Below are 16,916 nucleotides of genomic sequence, written 5' to 3'. Positions count from 1 at the left end.
TTTTCCCCTTTCAGCAATGTTATAACAATGCTCATCAAAGGGTGTTATTTGAGCACTTGCTGTATGTAACACTTTAAATACTTTGTAACAAATCTTACCTTTAAAAATGTATCTAAAGAGCCATTTTCCATGTACTCTGTCACTATCATCACTGGTTTACCTGAAAAGAAAACAATGATATAAACTGCTGCTTTTGGATTTTTGCATTCTTGTTTAGAAAATGTTTACCTGGAAGTATTTTTATTAGTGTCCAAATTTCATATAGTCATTTAAAAGAAAGTATACTCCTTGAGCAGTAATTACATTCTTGACTTGATGATATTTTAGTGTCATAGTTGGGATTAATGAGAAGAAAGTAGCACAAGAATAATAACAGATTGACATTTAAGATATGAAAATTGGGCCTCCCCGGTGGCGCAGCGGTTGAGCGCTGGGTTGCGAAGCTGCCCACGGCCTCTGCGGCGCCGGTTCAATCCCCGGCTGCTCCCCGGCCACCGGAGGAGGGTCCCGCATGGTGCGCAGACCTCTCCTGCCGCCCGCTGCTCCCCTCAGCAGTGTACTTCGGTCCTTCTGCCTGTTCTGCTCCCCGCTCTGGCTCTGGTGAATTCTCTCACCCTCCCGCGCTTCTGACTGTACCCAGTGCATGTATAAACAGAACAAACAAACAAACAAATAAATAAATAAATAACATGCCTCTATAAAAAAAAAAAATTATTAAAAAAAAATAAGATATGAAAATTACACAAGTGCCAATGTCAAAATCAATTTATAGAAAATGTATTGAAAAAAAAAACTAAAGAGGTAATGATATTACATGCAAATAATTATCTTCAGCAAGGCACTACAAACATATTCATCGTTCTCATATTCTAAATAAAAGCTCCTATCCAGTCTAACAGCTCTTTTTGTGACCCCTCAAATATTACTGTTGTTTTCAAACTTTATTTCTATGTTATAATTTCTTTCCTAATGGCTAACTTCTATTTATCTCTCTTTCACTTACAATATCTTTCAATTAAATTACTTTTATTCTTCAAATCTGTGTTCTAATTTCTCTTGCTATCTGAAAATTTGTCTTGCAATGATCATTTCTGATGGAAGGAGACCTACTCATTTCATGTCCGATATAGAAATATAGCTTAGAGGTTAGCAGAACAGATGCTGTATTCACAATGCTAGGCTTTGAATACTAGATCAATCACTTACTATCTTGTAATCTTGGTTTTCTCATTTGTAAAAAAAGAATATGAATGACACTTGCCTTATAGGGTTGTTTTGAGTTTCCAAGTCACTTAGAATATTTATCTAAGTCACTTAGAATAGTAAGTACAACTAGAATTTCTATGTATTATTTTATAAACAATATTGACTATTTGGGCTTCCCTGGCGGTACAGGGGTTAAAGTCTCAGTGTTATCAAGTTATCTCCAGCCACTGTGGCACGAGTTTGATCCCTGACCCCAGGCCAGGAAGCTAACCCACAAAACACAGCATTCCTGTACTATCTCGCCCCGCTGCTCCCCTCAGCAGTGTATATCAGTCTATCTACCTGTTCTGCTCCCTACTCTGTCTCTGGTGAATTCTCTCACTCTCCTTACACCTTTGGCCTACACCCCAGTCCTTGTATGCATGAACAAATAAAAATGAATCTTCAAAAATTATTGACTATCTCAGGGATAGCTTCTTATGAGTTGTAAGTTGATCAAGAGAATAAATGACATTTTGTTACCCATGAAATTATGGCATTTTCCATATAATGTGTCTACGATAAAAGACAAAAAAATACGATAATCCTTGCTATATGAGAAAATATTTAAAACATGGTTATTCATTTTTCCATATTAATATCACATATGCTAAAGCTTACCCATTTAATCTTTATAAGAAGCATACTACAGAAAATTTAAGTATTGATTTAGCTATTTTGAGATAAATAAGAAGAAATCTTATGACAACAAAACTATCTTATACATATTAATTAACTTTTATATTATGAATGAAAACAAGTCTACAAAGTCATGAAATACATTGTAATTAAGTAAATGGCACTCTCCAGAAAGGCATCTGTATTTTACTTGGGAAGTGATTGTTTCAAGTCATAGATTTAGAACAGGGACATTAATTCATATAATCTTACCCAGAAATGTAAATGGATATAAAGAAAGCTAGACAATTACATATGAAAAAGGGATAACTCAGAAGAAAAATTACTTTTAACCCAATAATACTTAAAATTCACTGTTTCAAATAATAAATTTGGGCAAACTCATATCCTTCCTATAATTATCCAGTTTTAAAATACTTTAACACACTGAAAACTTATATAATGTTATAATGAAAAGCTAATTCAATAAAAATTATAAAATTCATAAAAATGTTTCTCTAAAATAAATCATTTGGCATAATTGCATTCCCAAGTTAGATGACACATCACCTATGCAGAAAATATACATTTGGAGATGCCATTTGATCTGAAACTTGAAGACTGAAGGGGTCACAGGTATAATGAAAGGTGACAGACACTCCAGGAAGGCAGCATGTGCCAAGACTTCATGTCATGAAAGACACTCAAGTTCAAATATGGATAGAGCCCTGGGTCTTTGCTTTTGTAAATCAAGAAGTGACAGGAGATGAGTTGAGGGAATACTGATTTTAAAACTGACTGGAAATACAATAGATTACTAAAAAAAAAAAAAAAGAGACTCATGTTATATTTGCGTATGACTGATAGCAGGATAACAGGAAAAAAATGGACTATGACAACTTTTTCTCCTTAGTATAATTGTAATTTGTATTCATGAAAGAATAAGACTTCCAATTTAATTTTATTTTAATGATGGGGTCTCCCCCACTTCAGTGGACTTCAAATTCTAAAATAGGCAAAATTCTGCTCTGAGCTATTTTGGTCCCATTCCTACATCTCAGAGATCATTTCAGCCTTTTATTATTGTTGAAATGCATTTCTTTCAAAAGCCAAGAAATAATATAATTCCCCAAGGGTGATAAGCAAAATATTGACCTGTTGCTTCACACAGGTACCCAGATGCCAGAATTTACACCAGCCATAATGCTGACACACCCTGGACTGTCCTACTATACCTGACAATACCCCTCTATTTGCCTGAGTTTAGAATTCAGAAGCACCCAGGGTGAAGCTGACTAGGCATATTAAGGGAACATGTGTATAAACCTGACATCAGTCTTTTATTCAAACATAGAATTCTTTCAATAAATTTACAACTAATAAACCAAAAGACGATCTACCTGCTGAGCATCAGTTCTGAGCACACTAAAAGGAAGCTTGTATTCCTGGGATCATTCTGTGATTATAGAAAATTTCCCTAAGTGGCTTTTCTATTTAATTATTTTTTTAAAGATTTATTTATTTATGCATACAAGAACTGGGATACAGTCCAGAGGTGTGGAGGTGAGAGGATTCACCAGAGACAGAATGGGGAACAGAACAGGCAGGCTGACTGTAACACACTGCTGAGGGGAGCAGAGGGTGAGACAGGAGAGGTCTGCTGCACCATATGGGTCACCTCCCTGGCTGTCCAGAGATTGAACTCATGCCGCAGAGGCTGCAGATAGCTTCACAGTGCTGTGCTTAACCCCTTGCTCCACCAGGGAGGTCCTATGTGGCTCTTTTAATCTGACTTTGTCTGATTTCTCTCTTCCTTATAAAATTAATTGAGAGAGTTGTCATACATTAGGAATTGAAAGAACTGAATCCCAGCAAATATTCAGGGAATATAGTCTTGGCTTCCCTTTACTCTACTATCAATGAACAAATGCCTTGTCCATCAAATCAAAATCCTGCTCTATGTCTAAAATTATCTACTCTAGCCCAGCTTCTTAAAATTTTGTAGTACTTTCCCTAAATTTACACTAAAAAACTTTTAGCTTCTTTCTACTCTTATTTTCTATAGCTTCTTCTTTCTGTTTCCTTTTTAATTTTTTGAACTTTTTTTTAAGTTTATTTATTTATACATACAAGAACTGGGGTACAGGCCAGAGGTGTGGGGAGGATGGGAGGAAGTGTGTGTGAGAGGATTGACCAGAGACAGAGTGGGGAACAGAACTTTTTTTTTTTTTTAATCATAGTTATGGATCCGTAGTAAATACGCTGCTCACCCAAGGTCTACAGATAAGGAGTTGGATAGAACAATCAAGTAAAAATCTTTCCATGTAAATATGTTCCTTAAATTTATTAACTTTACAGAGCTCAGAATAAGGGAATTACATTCTAAAGAGTAGAAATTGATTAGAAAACTAATTGACTTTTGAAAACTAATACATGTTTTTTTTTTTAAGGTTTATTTAATTATTTAATTATTTATTTATTTTATTTATACAAGCACTGGGTACAGTCAGAAGCCCGGGTGGGTGAGAGAATTCACCAGAGCCAGAGCGGCGAGCAGAGCAGGCAGAAGGACCGAAGTACACTGCTGAGGGGAGCAGCGGGCGGCAGGAGAGGTCTGCGAGCCATGTGGGACCCTCCTCCGGTGGCCGGGGAGTAGCCAGGGATTGAACCGGCATTGCAGAGGCTGCGGGCAGCTTCACAACCCAGCGCTCAACCGCTGCGCCACCGGGGAGTCCCTAATACACGTTTTGAAAGAAAAAATGATTACTTTTTACGGAGGTGGGCACCTGGTATGTATTCTGTAAGATTTTTTTTTTTTTATCTAACATCACCTAGTTTTAATAGTCAGGTTAATTTTTTATGATAGCATTGCTTGTAATGTCAAAAAAAATTATTGGATAAATATAAGGATGTAAAATACCTCTCATTTCAAAAAACAGGAGAAAAGTAATTAAAGTGAATGTTTGCAAACAAGCATGATCTTCTTTTGTTGACAAGAATAAGGTATTTGAAGACCCATTCAATTATTTTTTCATGCTTGAGTCATTTTAATGCTAATTATATTTAGTTTGGGTTATGTTTTGTCTCAGTTCCTGTTAGCTTGCAAGAATGACATAGCAATAATTAACACGGCTTACTCTAACACTTGTAAATTCAATATAACTGTATAAATAATTTTCTATTATCCAGTTTGTAGTATAAAGAATAGATCTGCCAATAATTTGGAAAGCATATTATCAAAAATCCATATAAGAAGAGCTCATAAAACATGTCAAAACATGATTGTAATCACAGACTAGAGATTTTACATTACTTCATGTTATTTACTGAGGACCCAGTCCAGACAGAGTCTAAGTAATAACAATTTTTTTTGTAGAATTAACATTTATTAGTATAACCATAAAATACTACAGTATTGATTTATTGATTCCCCATTCTTTACACGCCAGTGTTATTTTTAATTGTTATAAAAACTTCAATAACAGTGATATTACAAAAAATTTATAGCGAAAGAAAAGTATGGCTTAGAAATATTCAATATATTACTTGAGTTGACTAGCAAAAAAAAAACATAGTAGCAAAGTTGACAATCAAATTTCTTCCCATCTGACTATAAAAGCTATTTTCCTTTCCTTCATACTGGGATGTCAATAAGCAAACCAGGGCCTCCCCTGGTGGCGCAGGTGGTTGAACACCAAGCTGTGAAGCTGTCAGCAGCCTCTGCAGCACGGCTGGATCCCGGCCGGCCGGCGAGAATCCCACATTATGTGGCAGACCTCTCCTGTCTCACCCATTGCTCCCCTCAGCAGTGTATTTCGTCAGTCTGCCTGTTCTGTTCCCCGCTCTGTCTCTGGTGAATCCTCTCACCCTCCCTCACATCTTGCCTGTACCCCGGTTCTTTTATAAAATAAATAAATACATCTTTAAAAAATGTTAAAAATGCAAAATAATTACTTTAAATTTTGTTATAAATTTACAAAATTTAATTTACCCAATAATTTAATCTTTCATATTCATACATGACCAAACTATTCAACCATTGATAGTAGCAGTTAAATTCAGCTTTTCTCAAAATTATATGTTTGTAAGTTATTTATATGTATTTTACATTTTATAAGTTAGTTACATATTTGTAAATTACTTATATATTTTTGTAAGTTCACTGCAGACCTATAGTGACATGGTTTTAGATTCTACTTCTATTAAGTAACTAAAGTAGGAAAACCCATAGAAGCAGACAGTAGAAAAATGATTGCCAACGGTGGAGTGGTAAGCAAGATTAAAAACTTCTAGAATCACCTTTACAATAGTGTGCTTGTTGTTACCAATATTGTACCATGCACTGAAAAATTTAAGAGGGTAGCATGTTGTTTTTTTTTTTTTCCCAAAGATTCATTTTTATTTATTTATGTATACGAGAACTGGGGTCTAGGCCAGAGGTGTGTGGTGTGAGAGGATTCACCAGAGATAGAGTTAGGGAGCAGAGCAGGTAGATCTACTGAAATACACTGCTGACGGGAGCAGTGGGTGAGACAGGAGGGGTCTGCTGCACCAAGTGGGCTAACTCCCTGGTCGGGGATTGAACTCATGCCACAGTGGCTGGTGATAACTTGATAGCACCAATATTTTAACACCTGTGCTGCCAGGGAAGCCCCGATTTTTTTTTTAACTGCAATAAAAAAAAATTGACTTTTGTTTTCTTGCTATATGATTTTTTTGTGATAATGTTCATTACAAATATCCAAGAGAAGGAAGTATGCCACTCCAGGTAATAGAACACTTTCCAAAGTATGTGGAACAAATGGGAATGTTAATCTAGTGTTTGCTTTTCAGTTTATGGCCCTGACAAGCAGCACCACTATAACCTGGGAGCTTGTTAAGATACAAAATCTTGGTGCCCAGTACAATCTATTAAAGCACATTCTGCATTTTAGCAATATTCTCAGAGAACACTAAATTTTGTGAAACATTGAATTAGGTCACAACACTAGTTTCATCTAAATCTGGGTTTATTATTTTATTTGCACTTTTTTCCTGAAACCATTAGTTCACCAACAAATACATTGCACCAGTTAGGGCTATAAGAAAACATTTCATTAGAAGCATCATAATTCACTGGAAAACAAATGTTACTGGGTTTTATATTTTACAAGTCTTGTAAATAATTACATGTAAGACTATGCTTATATTTACATATATTTAGTCTTATTTCACCAGGCCATTCTTTTTGGGTTGTATACCACTTAGTCTACTAATCCCTGCAGCGGTGTGAAATTACTTTTACCCCAAGAAACCTGAGATAATGCAAATATCATAATCCAATTATTAATGGTTAATGATCAACCATACAGTGGGATCTTGTATTTGTAGCAGAAGTAGATAATGCTTATAAGGGGGAGAGAGAAACTTGGAACTTAAAGCAAAAGAACCAGTAAATCTGTTTCCACAGATCAATTTTATTTTCATATGATTGGGATTTAGATCTTATTAAGAAAAGAACTTGTAATAGTATGTCCTAATTATTATTTTATTTGTATTTATTAAACTTCTATCTGTGCTCTATAAAAACATGTACAAAATTAAGAGTTGACGCTAGTTTCTACTTAAGTTTTAAAGTTATTTCTGTCATGGTATATCTATCACTGGTTCAAAGAGCTAGTATCCTTTTGTGAAATGGAAGCTGTAAAATTCAATCAGATGCTTCAAACCTTGTCAAATATACTTCCTGGAACTAAAGGTAAATTCAACTTTATACCCAGTGTCCATAACTGGATATTTGTCCACAACTGTACTACTGATTACTAACAAATTTAATTTGTCCACAACTGTACTACTGATTACTAACCACAGTCTTGCTCTTAACAGTCTCTTCCTCATAAATGGCAATCCATTTCTTCAAGGCACTCAAAACAAATAAACTATAATCACCATTGACTCCTCTCTTTTTGTCATACTCCACATATAAACCACAATCTTGATATTAGATTAAAGCCTGGCTAATTTTTCCCTATAATATCTGTAAGGCCCCATCTTCACTTGATTCACACCTTATTGAAGAGGTCATTCTCTAAGTAAAATAGAAACCACCAACCCTAGTAGAAGCAAACCCTAATCTCCTCACTTAGCTTTACATTTGCCACTTAATATAGTAAAAATGTATTTGTTCATTTAGTTTCTGTCTCCCCAATTCAAAGATAAGACATAAATCAGAAACTTAGTTTGCTTAATATCTGCTACATACCGCTGATTAATGGAATTAGACATGTTACAGGTGATAATTAACACCTTTTGAATAAATGTTTCTTATCAAATGCACAGAAAATGTTGAAATATAAGGTTGGTAATGCACACTGTTTAAGGGCTTGGATTTTGATGTCAGTCAGAGCTGTTTTAAAATCTGGCATTATCCTAGGCTAGTTTTATGAGTCTAGCTAAGGTAATTAACCTCTTTAAAGCAAATTTTACCATCAGTAAAATGAGAACAATTACTAGTCTCTATAAGATAACATTAATGAGCAGATTAAAGGAGATAGTATATAAAGAACATTAAGTTTAGAAAATTCTTAATGTGATATTTGTTACATGCAAGATTCTGTGAAAAGCTTTTCAGACAATTCCTTCCTATGAATTTCAATGTTTTCCTAAAACAAACATAGACTCATATAATTAAGTTTTACAAATTAAAGTTAAATTATGTATCACTCTAATTTTAAATGTTTACAAAAATGCAATTTATCCATATATTCAATTAATATCTTTCAAGACTTAAAAAAAAAATTGCCTAATCTCTCTGGCCCTATAGTAGACACTAAGAGGACAACAAACATGTCACTTTCAGGGAGCTCAGAGTATAGTAAGGATATAAAACTTGCAGAGATGTAGCTATGACACAATGTAAAGCCTAACAAAGTGCAGACAAATGCAACTAGAGTTTATAATAATGTCTCTAAGAATTCATTCATTCAACAAATACATGTAATGTTCTACATGCTAACTACTGATCTAGGAATACTCAGGTGAGCAAAATAAAAATGTTGCTCTTTGAATTTTGTATTTTAAGATACACCTGGGAAGCTTTTTTTTACTGAGCTATTCAGCAGTATTGAGCATGTAGTTTATGTTACTCAGACTAAGGATAGAAAGAAAAATGAAGATCAATCACACCAGTCTCATGGAGTTCACATTTGAATTAATGCAAAGATCAAGTAGAACTGAGGAAAGTACAATGGACATTCTAGGGCTTAATGAAATAACTCAAAATAACAGAAAAATAGCCAGGCAGTTTTCTGAGAGGAAACATTGAAATATGGAGCTGTGGTCAAATTATATCATGTTAAGTATCAATACATATGTTTTCTGATCATTTTCTTTTGCTTGTTTCATAATGAAACATGAAAAGAAAGCAAGTATTTCATAAATCTACCTGATGGCAATATTTATGGAATGAACTAATATGGGAAAATGCCAATATGGGAACATTCGGTTTAAGACTATTGGAAATGCCCGGGATAATCAGGAATAAGGGACTATAAAATGAAAATGACTTTACACAATAGAATAAAAATTATTTTAAATTATCACTTTAAATTAATAAAATCATTAAAATTATTAAAATATTTAATTAAAATATTTTTAGAAGATAACTATACAAACACATATGCATATATATATATAATACACATATATAGAATAACTCACAATTATATGATAATTTAGAAGGACAATTGTCACTAAATGACCCATCTCAGCCATGGAAAGAAAAATAAAAAGATATTCCTTTACTAGTTTATTTAAATTTATTAATTTTACAGGGAACTAGATTCATTTGTACATAGTCCTAGATTAAGAAATATAACCTATGAATAATTCAAAGGCTCAACATAAATATTCTTTAAGTCAATTTTGATAATAATTCCCAAGGGTACAACAGTAAATCTTAAATAATTAAGGATTCTACCATGACAGAATTATATTTTCTGATTTCTTAATTTACTCCTGAATTTCTTTCATAGTAAAATCTGGCACTGTGTATATTAAAGTATCTTGAATTAAGAATGAGCTGATTAAGGGCCTCCTTGGTGGTACAGGAGTTAAAGTCAGCATTATCAGGCTATAGCCAGACTCTGCAGCATTTCTATCCCCGGCCAGGGAGCTGACCTACATGGCACAGCAGACCTGTCTCGCCCGTTGCTCCCCTCAGCAGTGTATTTCGTCAGTCTGACTGTTATGCTCCCCACTCTGTCTCTGGTGAATTCTCTCACCACCCCCTCCCCCTGGCACCTCTGGCCTAGACTCCAGTTCTTGTATGCATAAATACAAAAAAAATCTTTAAAAATGTATGTTAATTAATATTAAAAAATGAGTCCATTAAATCAGGAGTTGTGGGTTTTTACATTTATCATGAAGCCTCTTTAAAACATATATGTATGTACACACATACACATACACATATGCTGTGTCCTGTTTAACAACAAATAAGAAGTATTCTGAATGTGTGCTCATATGTCTGGCGTGTTGGACAGTGATTTAGGAAAGAAGGTTTGTGATGGCACCACCCATAAGAATGCTACTTCAGACTCCCTGCCTCAGCCTCAATCAGAAAAATCACAAGATTTAGTTGCACTTATGTCTCATTATCTGTGTGCTGCAGGTTGAAAATAATTGCTGAATAAATTAACATCAGATCAGAGAGCATGAAATTAAGGACACAAATAAAGTGAGTTGCAACATGGTAAATTAAAAACAAGTTGCAGACATCCTAAGTTGAACATCAAGAGCTATATTTATTAAGGGGAAATAAAGTTTCAATTCACATAGAACAGAAAATAAAACAAAATATTTTAAATATTCATATTTTGCTTTACTTATATGTGTAGTCTTACAACAGTAACATCAAAATGAAATACATGGTTGGATTAGAAACTTAAAAACTGTATTCCCTACTACAGCATTATTTTTGGGTTAGAATAACAAAATTTAGATATAACCATTTGATGACAGTTTTAGAAATAACGTTCTAATGCATATACAACATTTGATGAATTTAATTCACTTAGTGTCAGAAGTTTGTTTTAGTTTGTTTCATTCATGGCCCTTCCCTATAAAATAAGTTCTTTAATAAATGAAGAGACTATAAAAATAGATGCATATTAATTCTCATAATTTTGGGGTGTTATCCATTAGTATTCTATGAATTCATTTGAACAGATAAAAATACCTAAGACTATAATTACCTTCATCTTCACATGCAGACCCCTTAATGTAATATGTATAGCAATCTTAAAAGGTAGATATAATTTCCCACTTTTTGTGTGACAATGAGGCTCAAATTGTTTATGGTAACCACAAATTGGCTTATCTGTAAGAGCATTAGGTTTATATAAATATTGAGAACATGATCTGTGTTTCCAAAGAGCAGACTTTTTTTTTCCTAACTAGGGAGTTAAAAATATAAGCAGAAGAGAATTAAACAGAATTTTTGGACAAATGAAAGAACATTACAGACTGTTGCAAGAATACTTACATTGGCAAAGTTTCAAAAAGAAAGATTATTTAAGGTGAAGTGATGAGGGATTATTTCATAGAGATGATGGAAATTGAGTAAGGGTTGTCAAGGATTGAAAAGGTAGTAAATATGAGGTAGAGATGATGAAGGAATGGCAAAATATCAGGTATATTAAAATAGACTAAGGATGAAATGGATATGGGGGTGTCAAGAGCACTGGAGGAGAGATAACTAGAAAAGTAAAAACTACCTTAATTTCACCTATAGTGAGTCATGCCATCTTCACATAACTGTGAGTTGTTTTTACCCTCATGTCACTGATAATGAAACTAAGGTTCTGAATATATTTAAGTTATGCAAAGTCACATAGTACCTTTTATCTGATCCAAAATTACAACTAGTGACTAGATATGTAGGCCATGTTTTTGGCCAGTTTGAAATACTATCTTCCATGATAAATAGAGTTTTCTGCCCCTATTCTAAACATGTAAATGGGTGTAGGGTAAGTGAAAAAGTATCAGGCTTTTCTGCCCTCCTGCCTTTAGGATTGATAATGGATCTGCGGTCCTGAATGCATGCCTGATGGCAGCACCTGGAGTAGGGTGTGGGCAATCTTGAGACTATTGCTTTCCCTAGAACTATTAAAACACCTCAATGTATAAAAATGAGTAAAAGTAATATATCTGGCTATAAGAGAACTGCTTAAAAAGTGGCTGGGCACCTATGGATATAGTAATCCTATTAAATGTTAAATTTCAATGCCTCTTGAAAACTTTGAAGTTAATATTTCATTAGGATAAAAAGTGAAAAAGGCAGGAGAAAGAAATACTGATACTTTTACTGCTTGCTTTAACTGAATATATTTTCTCTGTCATTGAATCCCTAGAAGATGCATTAATATATATATCTTGAATAAAAGTAAATAGAAACTTAGGTTCAAGAAAGATCAGTTTTGACAATCTATTACTATAAAGGACAGCTATTATTGGAACTATTTTAATGGTATTGCTATTGTTAGTTTTTTCCCTCTGAAATTAATAACTTAATAGAAGAAATCTAGATATGTCTCTGTACACACAACACACACACATATTTGTACTTACTTTTAGTCACAACACCTTCTAAATGAATGATGTTGGGATGATCAAACTGCCCCATGATGCTTGCCTCCCCCAGGAAATCTCTACGTTGCTTTTCAGTGTAGCCTACTTTGAGGGTTTTGATCGCCACAGGTAATTCTCTTTTTCCTGGAAGTTTCAAACGTCCACTACAAACTTCACCAAATTCACCTTGTGATAAAGATAGGAAAAAAAAAAAAACACACACACAAAAATTCATCTGAAGCCCTTACTTTAATAATACTTTAAAGAACTCTTAAAATATTAAGGTTTAGACAAAAGTGGCTAAAAGGGGAGCCCAAACTTTGTTATGTTAATTTAATTAAGTGGTTCATTGGGGAAAATTATAGAGAGGTGATCATAAAACACTTTCAGGGTCATTAGCTTTGTCCAACTGACCGATGCAGACCTTAATGGAAAATGATAGAAATTAAAAGCAGCTGACTCAAAATCATATCCTTTCCCTTTTCTTTAGGAGTGCTGTTAAAGAGATGAGTAAAGAAGAAAGGGTTATTGCATGAAAAAAAGGAAAAAATTAAGGAAGAGATGATTGATAAATAGAATAATTGGTACTTAAATTGTGTAAGTGTTTTTGAGCATTACAAATTATATATATAACACATGGAATATATGTGGTATATACTAAAATACAGGTGGTAAAACACTATGCTTAAAAATATATATATAATTTTTATTTCATAGCTAATGTTTTTTTAATATCATAAATCAGACATTAGCTGGTTTAAGTATGAGCTACACAGAACATAGCATTAAATTATGATCAATTATATGGCACCTTGAAAGCAAGTCAATTACAAAAGATTGAAAACATTATATGTTAGATCAGGACATTGACATACTACTTTCTATAATATAAAAACAGGTTAAAAGTACTAGTGCAGGGGCCTCCTTGGTGGTGCAAGGAGTTGAGATGCCGCACTGTGAGGCTATCTACAGCCACTGCAGCATGAGTTCGATTCCCTGGCCAGGGAGGTGACCCACATGGCACAGCAAGACCTCTTCTGTCTGGCTCGTTGCTCCCTTCAGCAGTGTATTTCAGTACATCTGCCTGTCCCCCACTCTGTCTCTTTTGAATCCTCTCTCACACACACACCCATCTTTGGCCTGCACCCTGCCTCTTGTATGCATAAATAAATAAATCTTTTAAAAAAAGTACAAGTGCAACACGCTGTTGTACCTGCTCCAATAACTCTTTCAATTGTGATGCATGAAGCTTCTATTTCCTTGGCAAATTCATGGACAGCTTGATTGGGATCTTCATAGGTATGTGGATCAATGTATGTTCTTACGCCTGGCAGTTTAACTGTAAAAATAAATGGGCATTAGCATAGATGTTCTTGTAAAGGCCGAGGGAAATAATAAACTTATATTTACATGCATCTAGGTCTAAAATCCATGGTTCCTGGAAGTGCTTAACTGAGGACACATCTCAAATTACAGGAATCATTTGTACAACTATTTCAACTTTTAGAATTTCAGAAAGCTGAATTGTTGGCATGTACAAGAAATATATATGTGGCAACATTTTCCAACAAAAATATTCACAGTCAGTCTCTGAGGTAAATTAAAACATTTTTGTTCACTACATTAGATGATATAATGTTAGTGGTCTATTTGTTGCTCTGTTATCTTATATTTCACTTAAAATATCTTCATAGATGATTAATTTTGTTTTTTCAGAAAATATTTTAAAATAACTTTCCTGGTGATTTGATCCACTGAGACTGACATAGAAATCGAAAGAAAAAGAGAAGTTCTACTTCTCCATATATTTCTGTTATTACTTGGCCTTACCCAAGTCTGTAATGTTTTATGAACTTCAGTTTCATCACATCTGCAGACAACCAACATCACTTTTCACAATGTTTTTGAGGATAAATAACATTAAACAAGTTAGGACTATAAATATGGACTCATGCTTTACAGTGTGAATTATAGCTTTAATGATTTTTCACTTTTATGGTCTTGGCAGAATAACCAAACCAAAATAAACTCTTCTTGTCATTACTTAGCAAATCAACTCACACTGTCCTATTTAAAATACAATAACTAGAACCAATTTAGGCTGATTTTTAAACTTCATTATTAATACTTGATATTTTGCATTTCTTAAAAGTAGTTTATTCAAGGCATTTGAACTCAAGTTGCTGCTGTAGAATCTGCTCAGGGAAATTCCTCCTAAAATGCTAGAAGGGGCCTCCCCAGTGGCACAGCGGTTGAGCGCTGGGTTGCGAAGCTGCCCGCGGCCTCGGAGGCGCCGGTTCGATGCCCAGCTGCTCCCCGGCCACCGGAGGAGGGTCCCACATGGCGCGCAGACCTCTCCTGCTGCCCGCTGCTCCCCTCAGCAGTGTACTTTGGTCCTTCTGCCTGCTCTGCTCCCAGCTCTGGCTCTGGTGAATTCTCTCACCCTCCCGCACTTCTGACTGTACCCAGTGCATGTATAAACAAAAACAAACAAACAAACAAACAAATAAATAAAACATGCCTCTATTTAAAAAAAAATAAAAAAAAATAAAATGCTAGAAGATGAAAAAACCTGCAAATTATACTGATTTCAATTGGGTGGTGTTACTTAATGATAGAGTTCTAGTGAAATTTGGCTTATCAAGTGATAGATTTTAACATTAAGCAAAAATTTTATTTTAATAACTATAATGAAGTATGCTTCAAAGAATTCAGTAAATATCCAGATGTTGCCTAGGACCAGCCAACAATGCACTGAGTCTACATGCTTTACAAAAATGTGACAGAACATTTAATTTCAACACAGATTTTTTTTTGGTCCATTATTATAAGTTTCCTACCTTGGAAAGAAACTAAAACAATAATAAAATCACCTCTATTTTTTTGTTTTGATTTTTTATAATTTGCTTACTGTGCCCATTATGAAAATGCATCTTTTCCTCTTCTGGATCTTGTTTTGCTTTGCTGTAACCACACCGCCTGGAACAGAGTAAGCTACAATTAACCACATCTCAAGTTGGTGAATCACATCAAGCCCAGAAGCAAGAAATCTAATTGAAATGATGGTAACAAAAACTGGTTTTCACACTGGCAGTATGAAATAGCACCAATGCTCTTTGTGGATAAATTACTTTTAGTACATAGTCAGATTTCAACATACATCAGATATTTTTATGTTCCCCTTCTCTTTTGCTTTTTTTTTTTTTTTTAACTACTTTGGAAGCTTCCTTTCAGAATGAACTAACCAGTATGTCTCTAATCATTTCTTCCTTTGAGCATCTCTCTCTCTCTCTCTCTCTCTCTCTCTCTCTCTCTCTCTCTCTCTCTCTCTCTCTTGTTTTGATGTCTTTAGTACTTGAACTGGTTTTTCTACTTCCATCACTATCAAATTAACCACAACTTCCAATTCCCTAAGTTCCACACCACAAATCCTAGTCTTTCTTGCTTTTCTCAACTACATATTAATTTGCAAGTCCCCGTTTTTTTTTTTGCAGCCTGTTTTTATTATTTAGAAAAATCTGTTTTTCTAAAAGTTCACTAATGAAATACTCAGCCCTAAACATAATAAATGAAATCCCAAGCCACTTCCTTCTGATGTTTTTTGCTCCTCTCTTCTTTTGTATGATCATTACCAAAGGTTCTCTATGAACTTCTCTGGTTCTCTCCTCTCAATTCCTCCATTCCCACGGTTTTGTTAATAACTTTTTCCCTCTGGTTTAATTTTTCTGTGAGTTATACTTTTATTCCTGATAGAGTTATTTTATGATAGTTATTTTATGATAGTATTCTACTGGCATTCAAATTCAATAGATATGAAAAAGAAATCAGTATATTTTTTCTCTTTTCAATCTTTATTTGCCACTTTCTTTTTCTGTTAATAACATTGATTCCTAATGTAGCACACTTCTTTATCATATCTTCAAGTATATTAAAATTTTACCCTCCTATGGCCCAGATATTTCTCCATGTTTCCAACATTTGCATGTATTGCTTCCTCTACCTGGGATATTTTTCCTCACAATTTCCAGTGCTCAAAGTTCAGTTCCATTTTCACATTCCTTTTTTTTGTCCTGATACTCCAACTAAATGCAGTCTTTCCTCCTCTGAACCTAATAACTTTCTGTATCATTCTAAAATGCAACATAGTCATTTGAGTATCATTTTTGACTCACTATTTGTTTGATTTTTGAATGGCAAAACCTAGCACTAATCTAAAATTTCTGAAGTGTCCTAACACCTGACTCAAAATTCACTCTAAAATATCTGTCACACTGGGCCTCCTTCTTGGCGCTGTGTGTTGAGCACAGCGCCGTGAAGCTGTCCGCAGCCTCTGTAGCATGGGTTCGATTCCTGGCCAGCCAGGGAGATACCCACATGTCTTGGCAGCCCTCTCCTGTCTCTCCCACTGCTACCCTCAGCAGTGCTTTCAGGCCGTCTGCCTGTCT

General features: G+C 34.4%; 1 protein-coding gene across 10 annotated transcripts in view; it reads right to left on the bottom strand.

Moving 5' to 3' along the window:
• The window catches only part of EPHA5 (EPH receptor A5), a gene marked incomplete at both ends in the record, with an annotated part of 318,509 nt that overhangs the window by 25,380 nt on the left and 276,213 nt on the right, over positions 1-16,916 (bottom strand). For all 10 annotated transcript variants that reach the window (XM_084234099.1, XM_084234102.1, XM_084234101.1 and 7 more), the window contains 4 exons: positions 99-160; positions 12,472-12,657; positions 13,685-13,810; positions 15,383-15,450. In XM_084234099.1, coding sequence (XP_084090225.1) covers positions 99-160; positions 12,472-12,657; positions 13,685-13,810; positions 15,383-15,450 — 442 coding nt within the window. The remainder of the gene's footprint in view (positions 1-98; positions 161-12,471; positions 12,658-13,684; positions 13,811-15,382; positions 15,451-16,916) is intronic.

This window comes from Talpa europaea (assembly GCF_964194135.1).
Source record: "Talpa europaea genome assembly, chromosome: 5".
NCBI lineage: Eukaryota > Metazoa > Chordata > Mammalia > Eulipotyphla > Talpidae > Talpa > Talpa europaea.
Note: the sequence above shows the minus strand (reverse complement) of the source record. Positions and strands in the feature narration are given on the sequence as shown.